Below are 20,014 nucleotides of genomic sequence, written 5' to 3'. Positions count from 1 at the left end.
GTTATCATGCTCCCTGCCATGATGGTCATGGACTCTAACCCTCTGGAACTGTAAGCCCAGCAGGAATTCTTTTCTTTTTTTAAATATTTATTTATTTATTATGTATACAATATTCTGTCTGTGTGTATGCCTGCAGGCCAGAAGAGGGCACCAGACCCCATTACAGATGGTTGTGAGCCACCATGTGTGTAACGGCGTAAACAAATGCAGACAGATTGTAAAAATATATATATCTATAGCTTTAATGTAGAAATAGACTTACAGAACCACCGTTCCCGTGGAGACCAGGAAAGCAGAAGCGACGGCTGGGAGCACGCTCGCCAAATTTATAGGCAGATATTAGCCCGAGGCAAACACGTCCCCCAAGGGGCGGGACCTATCCCTACATCTCCCCTTTTTGTCTAAATAAGACAGAACCAAACCAAATACAACTATATACAATAACAACAAATAATAAATATAACAAACAATATTGAGAACAAAATCTTTGCTAAACATTCTATCTCAAGGAGTCCAAATAATGTAGAGAGTAACTACAATTATATAATCTTCAACTCCGTCAAAGATCTGAGAAGGGAATAAACACTACTCAACAAACAAGATATATCCAAAATGTGCAACAATTGGCAGAGACAACTGACTACCTGGGCAATCACTCAAAGTCTCGTTTGCAATGTTAAGTCAACCAATTTTGGCTAAGGCCTAACATAACTGACATACCATTATTAAAGGCAAGGAACTTTTCAAAACTATCTTACCCTGTCTTGGCAGGATATGACAGTCCTGTTTTATCCATTGATGCACGCTCTGTATCTCTGTCAGTGGTTGAGGTATGGGCATTTCTTTGCCCAAAGGCCAGTTCTGCCAAAAAGAAAGGCTCCAGGTGGAGTGTCTTTGGTGCTCAACATTCTCTCGGGAATAGAGCGGTGTTGCCAGGAGCAATTGTGTCTCACTATCACGAAACTCTGAGTTAGATTAAAGGCCATTTTCTACAGCTCTTTGAAGAGGTTGAAGATTATCTATCTATACTGAGTATAATCTCTATATATCTAGAGAACCTGATTACTCTAATTATAAATGACAAACTTAGATGACTATTTATCTATATAATTCTCAATATCTATCTAACTTAAAGACTAAGTTGGAGGAGTCAGTTCTCTTCTTTATGATGTGAGTCCTGCAGACTGAACTTAGGTAGTAAGGTTTGGGAGCAAGTACCTTTAAGCACTAAACCATCATGCCAGCCCACTCTGTATTTCCTCAGTGTTCTCAAGGGCTCTTAAATACACGATCTTTTTTTTTTTTTTTAAAAAAAAGCCTGGCTTAAAGGGTCAGAACCAAGTGACATGGATCTGATATAGCGTCAAACTTCATTTCAGGAATGATTATCATAGCTAGAGATTTTTAATTGTTATTTTATGACTTTAAATATAGTTCTATGGTAAATGCCCAGGAAGCCCTATGTTAAATACCAGTATTCTAGGGTTAAGGAGATGGTTCAGCAGCTAAAGTGTGTACTGCAGCTCTAACAACCACCTGTAACTCCAGCTCCAGGGACTCTGATATCTTAGTGTTGCCTCTGTAGTCACCCACATGCAGGTGGCACACACACACACACACACACACACACACATATCGAGAGAGAGAGACGACATAAATAAATAAAAATAAATCTTTAAAAGCACTTGGATGCTACACATCTAATTCTCACTCAGTTATAGAAGAACAGGAGAGCATTTTTGTTTGACCGTTGATGTCACAAGTCCATACATAGGTTTTGAAGGTTGCTCTGGGTGGTTGTCTGCCTTTTTTTTTTTTGTTTTTTGTTTTTTTGGTTTTTCGAGACAGGGTTTCTCTGTGGTTTTGGAGCCTGTCCTGGAACTAGCTCTTGTAGACCAGGCTGGTCTCTAACTCACAGAGATCCGCCTGCCTCTGCCACCCGAGTGCTGGGATTAAAGGCGTGCGCCACCACCGCCCGGCGTGTCTGCCTTTTTTAAAGACTTATTTTATGTGTATGAGTGTTCTGCCAACATGTATGAATTTGCATCATGCATGCTTGGGGCCCACAGAGGTTGAAAGAGGGCATCGGATCCCCTGGAGTCGGAATTATGGGTGGTTGTAAACTACCATGTGGGTGCTGAAATCAAGCCCAGGTCCTATGCAGGGAAAAAAAAATACTCTTGGCTGCTGAGCCATCTCTTCAACCCCCTGGTTTTCTATTTTTAAAAATTATACATCATTTAATACAATCCTTCCAGTTAATGTTTTCGAATTGATGCCAAAGGAAAGCTTTAACTGCAAATTAGGTTCTTTGGTGTTAGTTGGCACACGACCTTGATCTTTGCAAGCTAGCTGGAAGAAGATGATGCTTTCAAAAGTCTGAAAAGTGGCCCATTCAGGAGCATGTGATTAGAAATCCATTCTGTTCCACTTCCTTTGCTAGGTGCTGGGATCCAAAATAAATTAGATTTGTTATCTGTCCTTGAGAAGATTTGTTATTGTAAAGCAGTGCAAAACTTCTACAAAGTTATACTTCTATAGAAATTAATATACGACTTATGTTTTATTCTTTATTTTTTTGCAAAAGAACTGGTGAATTAACGCAACTGCAATGAACGTGTGCCCTTCACATTCTTGCACAACTTCCATAGAAGGTACTGAGAGAAACGAAACTCACTAATGGCTTTCTGAAGTAATGCTTTCAGAGACTATGATCTGTTTCCAGAATAGAAGACAAGTTGTGATTGACATTGTACAACCCCTGACAAAAATCACCTTTAACATGCTTTGGTGCTACATTGGACTTTATCTACAAATATTCTATTGGAAAGATTCCTGGTTTACATAAACTGCTTAATTTTTTTATAGAGTTGTTATTAGATATTAGTTGACATACATACAACATTAATTTTGTGTGTGTGTGTGTGTGTGTGTGTGTGTAGTTAGTCAACACATCGCCTACTACTTTATCTTTAAGATGCTGTGCAGTTTAGAAAGCTTGGAAATTTCCCAAGAAGCACTGCTTGAAATGCAAATGGAGCACTCCTACCCACTCCTCATTTAAATCAAACCGGAGCAGGAGCTGTGCTTTTTTCTCATATATTGTGAAGACTGTGTGACTGATTGTGTTTATTGCTTCTTTTACCTCCCAGGGAGACCAGAGTCAAATTAATAACTAAAAATTATCACTCATATATTTTTTAAAAATTTGTTTCTTTTCTCTATTTAGTTATTTGTCTTTGAATTGTTTTTTAAATTAATTCTTAAAAAAATTCAGATTATGGTCACCTATAAAATTAGTGTCATAAAGTCAGAAGAGGAGAAATAACTTAAAGTCATTTACTCACAGCCAAAACAATGACTGTTAGGTGAATGTGTATGATAGGTTTATGTACATATTTATATAATTTATTTTAGTAGGATATTGAAAGATAGGAAACTACATAACCTAATTATTATGGAAATAAAAATCTAAATTATAATCTTAAATATTAAAATGTTTTAAAATTGATTTTACTGAGCTATACATTTTTCTCTGTTCCTCTCCCCTACTCTCCCCTCTCCTTCAGCCCTCTCCCATGGTCCCCTTGCTCCCAATTTACTCAGGAGATCTTGTCTTTTTCTACTTCCCATGTAGATTAGATCCATGTATGTCTTTCTTAGGATCCTCATTGTCGTCTAGGTTATCTGGGATTGTGATTTGTTGGCTGGTTTTCTTTGCTTTATGTTTAAAAACCACCTATGAGTGACTACATATGATATTTGTCTTTCTGGGTCTGGGTTACCTCACGCAATATGATGTTTTCTAGCTCTATCCATTTTTCTGCAAATTTCAAGATGTCATTATTTTTCTCTGCTGTGTAGTACTCCATTGTGTAAATGTACCACATTTCCTTATCCATTCTTTGGTCGAGGGGCATTTAGGTTGTTTCCAGGTTCTGACAATGACAAATAATGCTAAATGTTAAAATGTTAAGTTGGCAGAAAAGAGTTTCAAATTTATAATTACAAATTAGCTTAACCTTAAAGCACAGTGTATTCTGTTTCTTTTGTAGACCCTAAATATTGTCTTTTAATTAAGTTAGAGATCAGAAGCATTAATTTCTCTCTCTCTCTCTCTCTCTCTCTGTACTCTTGATGTCTTCATTTCTCTTTATATTATTGTTATTAATTATTTGAGACGTTGAGACAAAGTCTCTTATTGAACCTGGAACTCAGACTCAGCTAGGCTGACTGATCAATGTGCTTCAGGGATCCTCCCGACTCCCCCTCCTCAGCACTAGGGCTACAGACATCTACCATCACCCCCTGCTTTTGCATGTATGCAGAGGATTCAAATTCGGGTCCTCCCATTCACATCATAATTGAACTTTGCAACCAAGCCAACTGCCCAGACCTGGGAAGTGTTCATCTCTACCTTGTCAAAAGATGTGCTAACTTACAGGAATTAGCGAGCACGGAGGACGGTCTCACTCAGAATGTAGTCTAGCAAGACCACATCTCAGTAAAAGAGAAAGCAAGGCCTTCTTCTATCGAACTGGTCTAGGGTCCTTCCTAGGCAGGTCTTGCTTGCCTGGAGCCTCTTCACTGGTAATTTTTGCACCCAAGGTTTTTATATTGGGATGGCTTCCTGGAGTCACAGTAGAACCAAGATGCTGCTTTCTTCTTCTTTGCAGAATCCACACTTTCTGGCTGATGGCTGAAATATGTAGAATCTTCAAATGTAATTCATTTTATTATGTAGTACAGTGAACGCAAACATTGAGTAACAAAAATTAATATGCTGAAGAAACATATAGATAATTTTGGTATAGTTACTTTATTCAATTTATTTTTTTACATTTAAAATTTTAATAATCTTGTGATTTTTAGAAAGTATTTAGATAATCATTTGTTTTTCGAAGTTAATTGATTTTATAAATATTTTCCTCTCAATCTTGAATGTCATTTTTACCTTTATACTCCATAAATTATTTTAATCTTTTTGGAGGAAGGGTTTGGAATGTTTTTGAAATTTTAGTAAGCAGTATCTGCTACTTCTCCAAAAAAAAAAAAAGACACAATTGCAGATATTCTGCTCCCAATGCAGGCACATTCTGTACTTTCTAGAGGTTCATTCCTATCATCCCAGTGTAATTCAAGAGGGCCAATTAAAAGCTTCCGCGACGAATAAATGGAGCAGGCGCTCATCTCAAGTTTCTCAGCTCAGTATTGAGTGCTTTAAAGTTCTGAGGGTTTTGTTGTTGTTGTCTATCACACTATTAGCTTCCTTTCTTTCTTTTCTCCTTAGCCTCCTCCCCCAGGTCGTTTTAGCATCTGGGGTCTCAGGAGTAGCCAGTGCTGAAATGGGACGTGCGAGTTTGATAACGGGATGACTGGTTTAGAAAATGACCGTGCTGGCTTTTGTCAACAGTGAAGAGATTATCCGGGTGGACTCCTAAGGGAAATGAGCTGACGGTACTCCCGTGTGGATAATGACCTAAGCCTGGCCTATCTGATGAGTCTCATTGACAATATTACATTTTGCTAGAAATTCTTTCAGCAAAGATAGACGCACCCAATGTTTCAGCTCCAAGTGATGATTAAAATGAAGTTTTATTCAATGGGTTTTAATTTTACTCTCCACATGCTTCTAAATAGTCTCATTTAAACCATAATTCAAGCTCTTTTCTATGCGCATTGTTAAATAGAATAATATGTTACTTTCAACACAGTCTCTGCAAATTTTTGAGCCATGAATAGTAGGAACTGACTGAATTTATTTCAAAAACCCATCCTTTTTCTGTTACAGTATATGATTCTATAGTATCAGTCAGTTAATACATAACTGACAAGTGGGAATGTCAACAGATTGAGGAAAATCATTGTTTTTTCCCCCAGTATGTTATGTCTTGACTACCAAGTTAAAAAATAGGTGAACTCTAAGTCCAGTTATAGAGCCGAATGAGGTAAGCTCTGAGGATATCAGTCTGATGCCCAGGTCACATTCATGCATTCCCCTTTCCCCTCAGCTATCTTGAAAATTCCTATTTCATAATTTTTCCTTCTCTTTGTATGAGCTTTTCATACCTTATCTTCCCGTTATTATGTTTGTTCTTAGTCAAATTTGTGAAATCTAAAAACATCATAAACTCATTTTAGCTTTCATGCTTTAATTATGTTACCACTAGCCTTAGTTTGTAAATGCCTTTGCGTGTGTGTGTATTTATATATCAGGAACTGTGCTAAGTGGCTAGGAAATTGGGCTACATAGGACTCTTGACGATTCAGCATTGCCAAAAATCTGTCTCTAGTTGTATTCCAATATAAATTCTGCCAATGAACAACAGTGTTGCAACTTTTTGAGAAGGGAGAGGAGAAGCCATTTGACCCCGCAGCTGCTGCAGGTAACTTAGTGGTCACAGCAAAGGGCAGATGGGGTGTTGCTGGGCATTAGGGGTCTTCAGACTTTCACAGTTCACAGGGGCTAATGCTGGCGAGTCCTCTCCATTCCTGCCCCTTCTAATTTTCCAAGCTCTAGCAATAACTCCTCAACTTCTGCTCTCCCAGCCTAGCTAGTTGTCATGAAAGCCTATAGGGCCCAGAATGAGGGCCTTCCTCCTACGACATGTCTAAATGGCTGTCACCTGACACAGAAATGAAAACAATGGAAATACATGCTATCAAGTTTGCTTTTACTCACGTCACACAGTTTTATATATTTTTTAACATATTTAAATGGCCTGTGAGTTGAAATACATTGACATGAAATAAATTCAACCTACTCCTCTGTAATGCAGTACAATAAGATAAGTCCCATCTGTACACTACTGTACGACCATTGCTTCCAGCCAACTGTACCCATAAGTATGTCAGTAATGAATGCCTTTGTTGAAATGACTGCGATGGAGCTCAACTCCTTCAGAAATTTAACTGTACTCAAAGAAAAGTTCTTTTGATCCCCAAACACGAAGCCTGGTTATGAGCAGTCAAAGGCTCTATCAGCTTCTAACGATTATTTCCAAATATTCAGACCAGCGTAGGGATTGAACCTCGCAAATCATCATCTAAGAAGTATTATTTTCTCTTCTAAATGTTATAATTAAAAATTGAAAACAATGCTGTAAAAATATAAATATTTAAATTAAAGACCACAACGAGAGGTAACCATCTCTTGGTGCTCTTAGAGTGAGGGTGCCGGACAAAATGGTTACCATTTGATATCCATGGCTTGGGATGGAGGAAGCCCAATTCTCCCACGTGTTAGGAAAAGGGAGTGTCTCTTCTGGTGCAAAGGAAAGTGAGCAGGCCTCTCCAGAACTCACTCTAATCTGCCTTTGGGTGGAGTTACTGGGTGGCACTGAGGGAAAGGTAGGCTGATGTAAGCTAAGGCATTAGAAAGTGGTTCAGATGTTTCTTTCTACTATTTAGTGATAAGCATCTGTATTTCCATCATAGTACGAACTGCAAAACAGAACAGGGTACAATACTGTGGATTGAACCCGGTGAGACAAGCGCTCTCCCACTGAGATATAGTCTTAGGTCAGTAAACACTTTGTTTAGAATCTTAGTGCATTCAAATTCAACCATTTAATTTGTCATATGTTCGGTTTTGCTGATTGTGTGTGTGTGTGTGTGCACATGTGTGTGTGTGATAATGGTATGATCTTTCTTCTTTTTATCCCCCCCCCCAGGGTTGATGGGAGAGAAACACAAACTGAGTGCTGTAGCAACTCCTGTGTTAGGACTCTATGTGGACAGTGCCCTAAAGGCAGCATTTTACAGAGCTTTTCATCGCTTATAAAATACGCTTGCAGTATGCCACTCACTTTTTAATGGAAGGAAACATTTGGAGAGGTCTTTGCATTTTTCAACTGAAAAGATCACTTTAGTGTGAAGTCCAATTATAGCACTGAAGTTAAATTTGTGTTTTCATAAGGAAAAAAAATCTATAACCAAAACCCAGAATGTACATTTGTAGCTAATCTTGTAAAATTCTTTGTTTCGAGACAGGGTTTTACTGTGTAACAGCGTCAACTGGCGTGAACTCGCTCCGTGTACCAGGCTGACCTTGAACTCACAAGAGACCCACCGGTATCTACCTCCCGGTTGACGGGATTAAAGGCGTGCACCACCACGCCTTTATTTGATAAATATTTACTTTTATTCCAAGCGTACGTGTTTTGCTTGCATCTATTTATATGTGTACCAAGTGCACGCCTAGTGCCTGTGGGGTCAGAAGAGGGAGTTGGCGCTCCTCCATGTGGGTGCTGGGAACCGAACCTGGGTCCTCTGCAAGAGCAGCACGTTATCCTAACTGCGGCGCTCTCCCTCCGGGCTCCTTGTACAGCAGTTCTTAAGAAAATTACAGATTGTCCACAAGGCTGCTGCCTCGAGAATTTGGAAACTTCAACTTCCTAGTTGATTGCTAAGGTCTACAGAGATCTTCAGACCTCAAAGAAAGTAGTCAATTGGTGCGGCCACCACTCACGGAGGCACCGGACTGAAGGTCTCCGGGTAACTCGGGGGCAGGGCGGCTACGTAGAGCATCCCTCACCAGAGACGATGCTGGCGTACTTCCTGTATCCAATCGCCCCTCCCCCTGAGGACCCCCTCGCCCGCGCCCCTTGGCTGCCGGCGCGCTCTCCGCAGGTGGCCGCGCAAGAGCCCCGCCCCCCGCTCGCTCCCTAAGTCGCGGGGCCTCGTCCGCTCGCTCTCGCGAGATCCGGGCTGCCGAGCGCTCGGGGCCTTTTCAAATCGCGATCCGTTACCGCTCCGCCGGCCGCCGCCATTGTAGCTCTCGGAGCCCTCAGCGCGGCCGAGGCGGAGCCCGCGGCGGGATGGCCGATGCCGACAAGTCCGAGGCGGCCGCGGGTGACGACGGTCCGCAGCAGCAGCCGGCCGAGCCGCGGCGAGACCCGCACCCCGCCGAGTCCGAGAAGCCGCCGCGCAGCAGCGCCAACGGCGTTAAAATGTATTGTCTCCCCCGGGCGGGCGGAGGGCCGGCGGGCGGGCGGGGCGGGAGGCGCGGGCGGCCCCGGTGCGGGAGCAGGTGCGGCGCGGGCGGCCCCGGCCTCCGGCGCGGAAAACGGTCCCCTTTAGAGGCCCGAGGTTAGGCTCATCTCGGGGGAGGACCTAGGGATGACATCATCGGACCTTTCCCCTCCCGGCCCGGTTCCGAGCCCCGCTGGGGGCCGCGTGAGCCGTGGTGGTGTCTGAAGTGTTAGAGCTCACCGAACCCATTGTGTTCCCCTTGATTGGCGCTCTTTAAAAGGGGGACTCTGTCTCCTCCACTCACTTATGATGTTTGCTGTCTATGCAGGCTTTTTTTTTTTTTAAAAAAAAAAAACCAACACAAACTCAGTGTATGGTGGCCTTCATTTTACTATAATGCAGCATAAGGTGATACAATTAAATTACTAGAATATAAGTGCATTGACAGAGCTGGAACGGAACCCTGGGCCTCGTGTGTGCTAGGCAGGCGCTAGGCCACAAAATGACACCCCCCAACCCACAAAATACAGTGTTTTTTTTTTTTTTTTTTTTTTAGAAGAAAACTCTCGACTTTAAGGTCGGATCTGTTATCTGTCACTGTAGAGAATTCAGTTGGCGTTAATCTATAAATACGGCGGTAGGATAGAGGCATCTTGCATTTGCCTCTCCTTGTCACGTGGGGTGATGTGAAGGCCAGCATTTTCTATGTCCCGTTCTATGAAATTGAAGTTAAATATGTCAGTAATGTAGTGAAAACACCCCGCACCTCTCAGTTCTGCCTCGATAGAAAACAGTGAACTCATGCGCTTATGGGGGAACGTCTGGCCTTTTTGTGTGGAAATACTTGCGGTAGTGATGGTACCCTTTGGACCAGTTTCTTGGAATGCACTGAATTGAATTGATTGCAAATTAGATGGGGTAGCTCTCCTCAGCATCATTACAACAGTCTTGCTATTTGGATGACATCACCAGATATTTTCTCTTCACCATGGACAGTGTATTTAAGAGGAATTATCCCTTTTCCCTGGGGCCCATCCTGAACTTTGGAAGTTCAGTGGTTGGTGTTTGCTGAAGCGTATATTCATTTTTGAAATGATGTATGTTGAGAAGCATCTTACTAATGTGCCATTATTTAGAATGCATTGTATTACCTTTGAGTTGGCTAGACGTTAACTGGGGACTTTAGCTTCCCTACCCTCCTGGTGACATTTGGACAGGCAGCATTTTCAGAGCAGAACCGAGTTTAGCAGGTATCCAAGATTAGAACTCAGTGCAGTTTGTTCCCGGGTGGAACGTGTGCATGTTGCTCCACCATCGAGGACTCAGAGCTCAAGTGAGGCTTCGTGGGCCTTTATGGACTTGCCATTAAAAATAGAAAGAAAAAAACATCGGAATAACTACCAATACTAGTCAGCCTGCATGTCTTTGGGTTCTGTCTCCATAGGTTTGGTCATGATTTGAAAATACCCCTATATTGTATCTGTATGGAAAGTAAGCATAAGTAACAAAGAGCTTAGAGTATGTGCGATCCTGTGTTTTAAGTCGCATGTAAACACTGCCATTTTGGGTAAAGGTACTAGAGCTTATGTGAACTTTATCTATGGGGCGGAATGGGGCCCAGGGATGGCAGGTGTGTATCATTAATTTCTGTCTTAAGCATGGGAGTGCCACCCCCTTACTCTGGAAGAGAATAATTTTTGAGTCCTATGATGTTGGCACTTGTGAAGCTGGTCTGTAAAACCTCTATTAGATCTGAAAATATAGCGCCAACAACAGTTGTATTGCAGGATGGGAAAAGGTGGGAAAGAACCATTTTCTAATTTCAGGAGACAAAATATGGGGGGGTGGGGTGTCAACAGTAAATACAGAATGCTTCCATTTTCCAATTCATTCTTTCCCTTTCTTCCCAATGTTGAGTAGAGACCAGTATGCTCCTAAAGGATTTATTGTTACCTGATGGGCCATCATGAGATACTCACAGTGAAAAAGTAGGGCCTTAAATCTTAATGTCCATCTACTGAGAACCATAGGGATGGTTGACAACCCTAAACTTTAGGCTGATTGCCATGCTTTTAATGATAACAATTCATTAAAATAATTGTGATGACCAGATGCTGCTTAGAAGTGAACTAAGTGCTACTGTCATCAGGATTGAATTTAAATTAATCCATAGTATTTTTCATTGTTGTACCTTGAGGCCTTAAATGTTAAAGATCCAGTGAATATCTGTTGAAGACATACAGGGAGAACTTTTGGGATCATGAAACTCGTGTAAAAGATTTAGTTGGCCGGGCAGTGATGGCGCACGCCTTTAATCATGAAACTCATGTAAAAGATTTAGTTGGCCGGGTGGTGGTGGCGCACGCCTTTAATCCTAGCACTCGGGAGGCAGAGGCAGGCGGATCTCTGTGAGTTCGAGGCCAGCCTGGTCTAGAAAAGCTAGTTCCAGGACAGGAACCAAAAGCTGCGGAGAAACCCTGTCTCGAAAAAAAAAATATTTAGACAGGAATTAAAGATATTTGTTTCCTTCCCAAAATTAAATAAGTTGGAAGAAAAGCAGCAATTGTATTGTGACTCTTCGTTAGTTTTGTGTAATTATAAATGTATTTCTGTTGTGCTACTTAAAAATATCCAGCATTGGGGCATTGTGAAGTGTTTACTAATAAAGCATCAGTTTTTTCATGAGTGAAGATCACAACTGTGATCTTTGTCCCTTAGCTTTGCTGAGTTATAATTAGAAAATAAAAACTGTATATTGAAGATAAATAGCATGTTTTGATTTGTTCTAAATATTATATGATTATTATAATTGAGCTAATATAAAAGTGTGGCAAATATTTATGATGTATTCTCTGATTTTCTAGTGTACAATGTGTCATTATTAACTATAGTTTTTGTACTATATATTGGCTCTAGAACTCACTTGGTAACTGGAACTTTATTTTCTTAGGCAGACATCTTATACTTCTGGTGATGATCGTTGTACTCTGATTTAGTTATCATGCAGTATTTGGTTTTCTGTGTCTGGTTTACTTCACTTAGCACATGATCTTCCAGGCTTTCCTTCTAAAGACTGGGTGTCTCTGTCTCTGTCTCTGTCTCTCTCTCTGTCTCTCTCTCTCTCTTTCTCTCTCTCGTGTATGTGTGTCAGTTTGCGCCTGTATGTATACATCCAGAATATATACATTCTCACACCTTTCTTTTCTTTAACCATTAATTAATGGATTAGCAGATTTTTGGTTCAGTTTCACATCTTAAGTTACTGTGAGTGACACAGTATGAGTTCAGAATGGTGAGATGATTTTATTTCCTTTGTTTATGTTCAAAAAGTGGGATTACTAGGTCGGTTATTTGATAGTTTGGTTTCTGGTTTTTTGAGAAACCTTTAGTTGCTCCCTGGTTATCCTTTAAGTAAACAAAAATTTCCTCAATAATATATTTTTTTAATGAATGACCAAGAGCAAATGGTTGTCACCGTCACTTAACCTTCAGCAAGGTGAATAAGGGAGGAACTTAGTACTTCAGAATTCTGTGCATATTTTGATTTCATCAAGGATAAAAGCAGCTTGGAAGGATACTTATCAAAAGGCTAGATATCTTCTTACCTGACTTCAGACTGGAAACATTCAGTGAATTCAGTGGAAGCACATTATTATGCAGATAGTTCTTCAGGGGAATTAAAAAGAAAGGTTTGTTATGTCTGCTGTAGCTAGGAACCAGAGAAGAGGCCTTGTAAATTTTGGCTGCTTGCTTCTATTCTCAGAAATGCCACTCTGTTCACACACAGATGCATTCTAGAGTTGAACAATGAGAAGACACCTTTCAGGTCTTGCCATTTTTTATGAAAGAATAAGATTGATAGAGAAATGTCCCTGTCAAAATATAAATAGGTGGTGAAGCAAGCTTGGTACTAATGTTTCTTTCTTGATTGTTTGAGCTTTTCTCTTTGTTTTTGAGATCAGGTCCTGGCTAGGTTGGGCTGCATAGTCCAGACTGGTCTTCAGCTCTTGGCAGTCTTTTTGCTTCTACCTCTTGAGTGCTGGTATTACAGTCATGTATCACCATTTTCAGTGAGTTTAGGTATGTGCGTGTGTGTGTGTGTGTGTGTGTGTACGGGTGTACTTCCTGAGAGGTTTTTCACTGTACCTAAAGCTCACTGATTTGGCTAGCCTGGCTGGACAGTGAGGTTCAGGAATCCACCTGTCTCTACCCCCCAGCTGTGGAGTTACAGATGTGTATTTCCACGTCCAGCTTCTTATGTGGGTGCAGGAGAGCCCAACCTTGGCACTCAGTTTTTCATATCAAGAGTTTACCGACTGAGCCTTGAGCCATCTTCCCAATCTCCAGAGTCTGGGTTTTTAACTGATAATAGAAAATTGCAGTTTATCCAGCACAAGTCATAGTCAGTCACCATGCTAGATACAGTGTGGATACCAAAGGATATAGGTTTTATTCTCATAAACCTTTATTTATGGCAATATTGTTACCCTTCAGGAGAGTGGTGTCTTAAGAAGTAAAATTCCCATATTAATGCTGTAAGAAGTTTGTTTATAGCTTTCTAAAATTGCTCATCTTAGACTTCATAGCCTAGATTATGATATTTGGTTTGTTGTTAGCATAATCCATTAAGTTTTTAAAAAATCTATTTTCTTGCTCGTTATTCTTAGAGATTTGACACATTAAAGTTTATAAAAATTGCCTTAAAATGGTTTTGTTCACCTTAGATTGACTAAAGCAATCCGTGAGTTAAATCCACTGTTGTTTATGTAATACGATTGCTTTCACGGCTTGGGGAGCTAGCCCAGTTGAAAAGTGCTTGCCTTATGTGCAGTGAAGACCTAAGTGTGAGCTCCAGTGTAAAGTTCTGGGCATGGAAGTGTGTCCTTGTAATACCAGTACTGGGGAGAAGGAGATAGGAGGATGCCTGCATCTCCCTGGCTAGCCAGTCTTGCCAATTTGGTGAACATCAGTCCAAAGGCAGACATTATCTCAAAGACAAGAATGATATTCCTGAGGCTGTCATCTGGTCTCCATACACTTGCTCATAGGTGTGCATGTGCACTTGCATACTTGTAAATTTATTACTATAAAAATATAAATTGCATTTTAAATCTAACCCAGATTTTTATCTGCAAGGATTGCTATATATATATATATATATATATATATATCCATATCTTATCTATTCCTATGTTGATATGTGACATCATAAAACTTGCATTGCAAGAAAAGTCTTAAAAATTAATTTTTCCCAATTAGCCCCATTTAAAAAATTGGTAGATTCTGCCTCATGATGTGTTTAATTATCTCTCCCTCCTCAACTCTATCCTTGCATTATAAATAGCATTACTAGTAAAAGAGATAATTCTATCAAGTGTCCTAGCCTATGTTCAACATGAAGATATTAGGATACCTTTTACATTTTCTGTTTATCAAGGTAGGGAATAAATAAAACTTGACATGTAGTGAATATGAGTACATGCATGTATTAAATAGGTAGATAGAGGTGATTGTATTTTGATTATGATTTTACGGGAAGGAGAAAATTCTAGGGAAAACTTACTAATCTGTAAGTAATAAAATTTTCAGTTAATCATTTTATTTTGTTTTTTCATTTATTTTCTTTTAGGGAGAGGGGTGCAGAATCTTGACTATATAGCTCTGGTTTGGCTGGTTAGCTTAGAACTTAGTGTATAGACCAGGCTGTCTTGAAACTTGTGGTAATCTTTCTGTGTTTCTGTCTCCCTGATTGCTAGAATTATAAGTATCACCATGCATCAAGTAGGAGCTAGTTTTTAAATTTTAATTTAGTTAAAATACTAATTTTTTTATCATTTTGCACAGTTGTGTGAGTGGGGGTGTTAGTATATATGATGTATGTGTATGACGTGTGAACGTATTGACATCAGAGGAAAGATTTGTATAGTCAATTCTCTCCTTCCATCTTTAACATGGGTTCTGGTTTTGAACTCAGTTCATCAGGCTCCTGCTCAAGTGTCCTCTTGATGGCCCGAATTGGGTTTTAGAGTTGAATGAAACTCAAAATTAATTCTTCCGTAAATGTGATGTTGAGATAATTCACATGCCTCTGCTTTAGGGTCTAATAATATTTATTGAATAGTATGCTGGGAAAAACTGGGTTTGGGGATGCTTACACCTATTAACAGAGAAGAAAACTGCCAACTGTTAACTGAAAAATTGATATGCTTGAACAGCATGGGGCCCCAGGCTGACCTCCAGCTTCTAGCTTAAGTGAGAGATTTGTGAAGCCATAGATGTGAGTGATTGAAGAGCTCTGTTCTTAGAAGTTCAGTTGAAGACGCTTTTATTTGTCTTATAATTCACAGGGAGAATGATGAATCAGTGAAAGAAGAAAAATCTGATTTAAAAGAAAAGTCGACGGGAAATAAGAAGGCCAATCGATTTCATCCCTATTCAAAAGATAAGAATTCGGGTACTGGAGAAAAGAAAGGTCCAAATCGGAACCGAGTGTTTATTAGCAACATCCCCTATGACATGAAATGGCAGGCTATTAAAGACCTGATGAGAGAAAAAGGTAACGATTTCTGCAGTAACTTACTGTTGTAATCGTCATCTAAGAAGGGGAGGAGATAAGCAAACTTTTTATTCCTCTTAGCCACACAGACTCAGAAAAAAAAAGACTTTTCTTTCTTGACATGTGAATTAATCTTTTCTTTTTCTTCCACTTGGCAATTTCGTTACAAGGAAGTATGGATAAATGAAGTACTTTTCTTTTTGCCATTTTAGTGGATAGTGAAGCCAGCATCTGCATGCAACCAAGAATTTTGTTAAAGTGATTGCTTTGTCTAGTTGACGTTTTTATAGATTTTAAAGGACTGTTGCATTAGTTAAGCAATGCATCTCGCTTGTTAATGTATGTATAATAAGGTCGATTTTTTTTTTCCCCCAAAGATGTTTTTGGTGGAGTCTGGAATCTGGCTGTGGAATTCATTTTGCTTGCATTGTCACGACTGCCATGATGCTGTCTTTGCAGTTCTGTACTAAATTTGTGTTACTGCTGCTGCAGTTTTGTTTTCAGGATAACCTGGAAACCTTCATCTTATGCACATGCTTGGTTTTGGGGGAAAATAATTTCAATACTTGATCTTGTAAAAGTTAGTTCTGTTATCTCTTGAAAAATTGAGGTTCAACAGTCCTGCAAACTATGTACTTGGCTTTGAGGGTGATCTTCTCTAATAATTTTTTTAATTGCATTGGTGTATCTGTTGTAAGGTGACAACTATTTGACTGGTTTTATTCACTGACTTTATTTAGAAGTGTGTGGCTTGCTGTGAAGCATGACTTGTAAATTTAGTTTACTGATGGCAAACATGATTGAAGACATTCAGGTAGGAAGTCACCTTAAAACAGCTGTTGTGTGTAGGCTGACCAAAGCTATTTGAAAAGTGCTAATGTTGTTAATATGACAGGCTGAGGGGTCATTTGTATGTATATGTGCATTTGTTCACCAACCACATCATGCTGGCCAAATATGATCTGCTGTATGAATTGGGTTAATACGGTTGTTAGCTTTTTTAGAGAATGTGGATGATGTAATTTCTGAAAATTAGTTAAATTTCTATAGCTATTGATAGGAGGTATGTTGATCTGGTCCTGATTGCTGGTGAATAATAGGTGCTTTTCTGTAGAGTTGTGCACAGGTGTGCAGTAAAGCAAGATACTGGTGTTTAAATGTATTGTTTCTTGGTATCTTCCTTTTGTATGTCTTATGTAGTTGGTGAGGTTACATACGTGGAGCTCTTTAAGGATGCGGAAGGAAAATCAAGGGTAAGTGCTATGGGCCACAATCTGCTCGAGGTTTAAAAGTTCCTCAGCAGTTTACTTTTGTATAATACTCTATCAGACTTTTGGAAACTTAAGTTTCATTTTGTTTTACTTTAAGATTTGAGGTTTTTATACTAGCAAGTCTGACATGCCAACCAAACCAGCTTCCTGAAAGGGATGATGGGTTTTGCAAATATTCATAAAGGGCATTCATTTTCCTAATGCTTTAAGGTATGCTTTTCTTAGCTAATAAAACTTTAATATAGTTATTTTTGTTGTATTTTGATGTCTTCAGGGATATTTTACAAGTCACTGAATTGATAATATTTCCAAGAGTTTCATGAGAGGCCTGTGGCTTAAAGGTGTTAATTTCAAATATAATTTTGAAACTTTTTTTGAAAAGCTTAATTTGGTAGCCTTCAGGACCATACAAGAGGCAGTGCTCCGACCAATTGTTAGGATGATGTCTATGATTAAGTTGACCTAGAAGGCTGATGATAGATTTTGACTTAGCAGCATGTGCATATGGAAGAATATAATGGAAAACTCTTCTAGCGTCTCATCATATTCATAAAATGATTGGGTACATGAGAGATACAAACTTTGTCATCACATTCAAATGGCACTTTGAATAGTAATCACAGGAATTGTTTTTAAAGAATGATTTTGTACATTCCCTTAGCATGGGTAATTTGTTTTACATGCTTCCAACTAGATGTTCCTCAATTGTGTGCAGCCAGTTTTAATCTAATAGATAACTTTATTTAACATAAAATTCATGGGGGCTGGAGAGATGGCTCATCATTTCAGAGTACTGGCTGCTCTTTCAGGGGACCTGGGCTCTATTTCTAATAACACATGGCAGCTCACAACCATCTGAAACTCAAGTTCCAGGGTATTTGACATCCTCATCCAACCTCTCTTGGCACTAGACCCATATATTGTGTATAGCCCTACATGCAGGCAAAACGTCCATACACATAAAATAATAATTTTTTTAAAAAATTCATGTTGATTTGCTATTTTAATTAGATTTCAATACATATTGTATGCATTGCATCTTTTTGAAATACTCATGTGTAAGAACATTGTATACTGGAAACTTCAGTTTCTTCCTTTATTTACTGTTGATTAAATTTGTACAGTGGTACTAGTTTTAATTTTAAGCAGAGTCACTTGAAAATAGAAGTGTACTCCAAGCTTGTAATGTATTTGATGGATTTAAAAATTTGTAGAAAATGCATGGTCACTTGCCTATTACTTTCTGGAGGTGAAACAAAAAAGAAAAGAAAACATGTTCTTGATTACGTGTGATGACTTAAATATTAGAGTCTTCCAATAACTTCAATTACTGACCTAAAATGTTTTTTTCTTTTGCATATATTGACAATCTACTGGATATAGGGTTGTGGGTAAGATTTTTTTTTTAAAGTATCTTAAGTCAAATTAATCTTGTGATTAGAATAAGAAATCTTTTTACATAAGCATTTCTTACATATTTTTCCCTATTAAGTGTGGTTGAATTCAAAGATGAAGAATTTGTAAAGAAAGCACTAGAAACTATGAACAAATATGACCTTAGTGGAAGACCTCTGAATATTAAAGAGGTGAGTTATTTTTTGTATTTGGAATTTAAATATTATATGGACATGCTTCCTTTCACTTTTCATTTTTTTTCTCATTTAGCTCTGACAACTTGTCTTTTAAGGATAGAATCTTATTAAAGAGTTGTAGCTAGTGATAATTTCTCTTATAGATGATTTGCTAGTACTCCTAATAAGAGTTATTCTTTATATTTAATTAATTTTGTGTCACAGCTAAATAGAGGCCCCCAATTAAGAAAATAATCAGGACCCATAAATTTAAAGATGATAAACTTAAGATGAAGATTTTATTTTCTATAAACATTTTTAGTTTTAGACTATTGTTTAATTTGAAAATTCAATAGGTATTATAATTGATTACTGGTTGCTTGATAATACACTAGCTTGTGAATTTGAATAAGATTGGTGTTCATCTTTAATAAAATTAACTTAGATTCTATAAGATTAGCATGTAGAGTCTAGGATTTAGAATAATCTATAATGGGAATCTTGTTGTAGTAGTATGAATGGATTGAAAAATGACCAGAAGGTACTTTACATAATACCACTTATAGGAGTCATTGATCTTGGTAATAATTAGCTCGAATAACCCTCAATTTCATGAATTCTTTTATTTTATGTTGTTAATTTTACCATAATAGTTTGAACATAGATGCATTTGCATACATATCCTTGCTAAGTCTGTATTGAAAGAAATAGGCAGCCCCGCGATGGGGTGCACACCTTTAATCCTTGCACTTGGTAGGCAGAGGTAGGCAGATCTGTGTGAGTTTGAGGCTAGCCTGGTCTACAGAGTGAGTTTCAGGACAGCCAGGGCTACATAGATATATCCTGTCTTGAAAAACTGAAAGAAAACAGAAAGAAGGAAGGAAAGAAAGAGGTAATGTTATTTTGAGTATTTGAAATGTTGTGCTAATACTGATTCTGTTTGTTCGTTGACTGGCATTCAACAGGAGAATAGTGATTTTGAGTTCCAGCTTATCCTTTTCTTTTCTTGCCAGGTGACAGGGTATATGACCGCTCTTCTCTAGTCTCTAGAACTTATTATACCACCACCAGTAATACCTATGGGAATTGTATGAAGTGTAATAAGTAGGTTGTAACTCATGCTCTGTCACTAGAACAGCCAGATGACCCAGGCAGAGCAATTCACTTAACCTTTGTTAAGTTTCCTTGTCACTGAGATAGGAGAAATATTAGAATATCTCTGGAAGTGTTGTAAAGACTCAAAGTGTTATCTAGTGTTTTCTAATTACTATACTTGTGATATTATATAAAGCCGTTAGCACAGTGCTTAAAATAGTCTTAACTATATTGTAAATGTAAACTGTAAAAATTATTCCTGTTAGTGATTGTTGATATCTTGTTCTTTAGTGTGATGATAGTTTGAATGGCTTGATACCAAAATATTCGTGTGTCCTCTATTCTTTACTGGAATTAACTTCCAAATTCCTTGAATCCTGTTTGATCCTGGGATTATGATTATCCAAAAAAAAAAAAAAAAAAAAACTGACAGAGAGCTGAGATTTGGTAGGGAGTGTTTTAAGCTTTGTGCTTCGACTAGTCATTTATTTGCTGCTTTTATGAATAAGCCAGGGCTAAGGTTTTAGAAATGTGCTGGCATCCTAAAT

At 38.7% G+C, this 20,014-nt stretch overlaps 1 protein-coding gene across 4 annotated transcripts in view; it reads left to right on the top strand.

Annotated features, from left to right (window-relative positions):
• The first annotated feature begins 8,661 nt into the window (after positions 1 to 8,661).
• Positions 8,662 to 20,014, top strand: part of Myef2 (myelin expression factor 2) — a 36,470-nt gene continuing 25,117 nt past the window's right edge. For 2 of the 4 annotated variants that reach the window (XM_041678779.1, XM_041678778.1), the window contains exons 1-5: positions 8,662 to 8,953; positions 15,321 to 15,529; positions 16,730 to 16,782; positions 18,184 to 18,191; positions 18,293 to 18,386. In XM_041678779.1, coding sequence (XP_041534713.1) covers positions 8,820 to 8,953; positions 15,321 to 15,529; positions 16,730 to 16,782; positions 18,184 to 18,191; positions 18,293 to 18,386 — 498 coding nt within the window. In that variant the 5' untranslated portion in view covers positions 8,662 to 8,819. The remainder of the gene's footprint in view (positions 8,954 to 15,320; positions 15,530 to 16,729; positions 16,783 to 18,183; positions 18,192 to 18,292; positions 18,387 to 20,014) is intronic. The other 2 variants (XM_041678781.1, XM_041678780.1) reach the window with 2 other exon arrangements.

Source organism: Microtus oregoni, unplaced genomic scaffold, assembly GCF_018167655.1.
Source record: "Microtus oregoni isolate MIOR12 unplaced genomic scaffold, Mior012 000031F_ref0000149, whole genome shotgun sequence".
Lineage (NCBI taxonomy): Eukaryota > Metazoa > Chordata > Mammalia > Rodentia > Cricetidae > Microtus > Microtus oregoni.
Note: the sequence above shows the minus strand (reverse complement) of the source record. Positions and strands in the feature narration are given on the sequence as shown.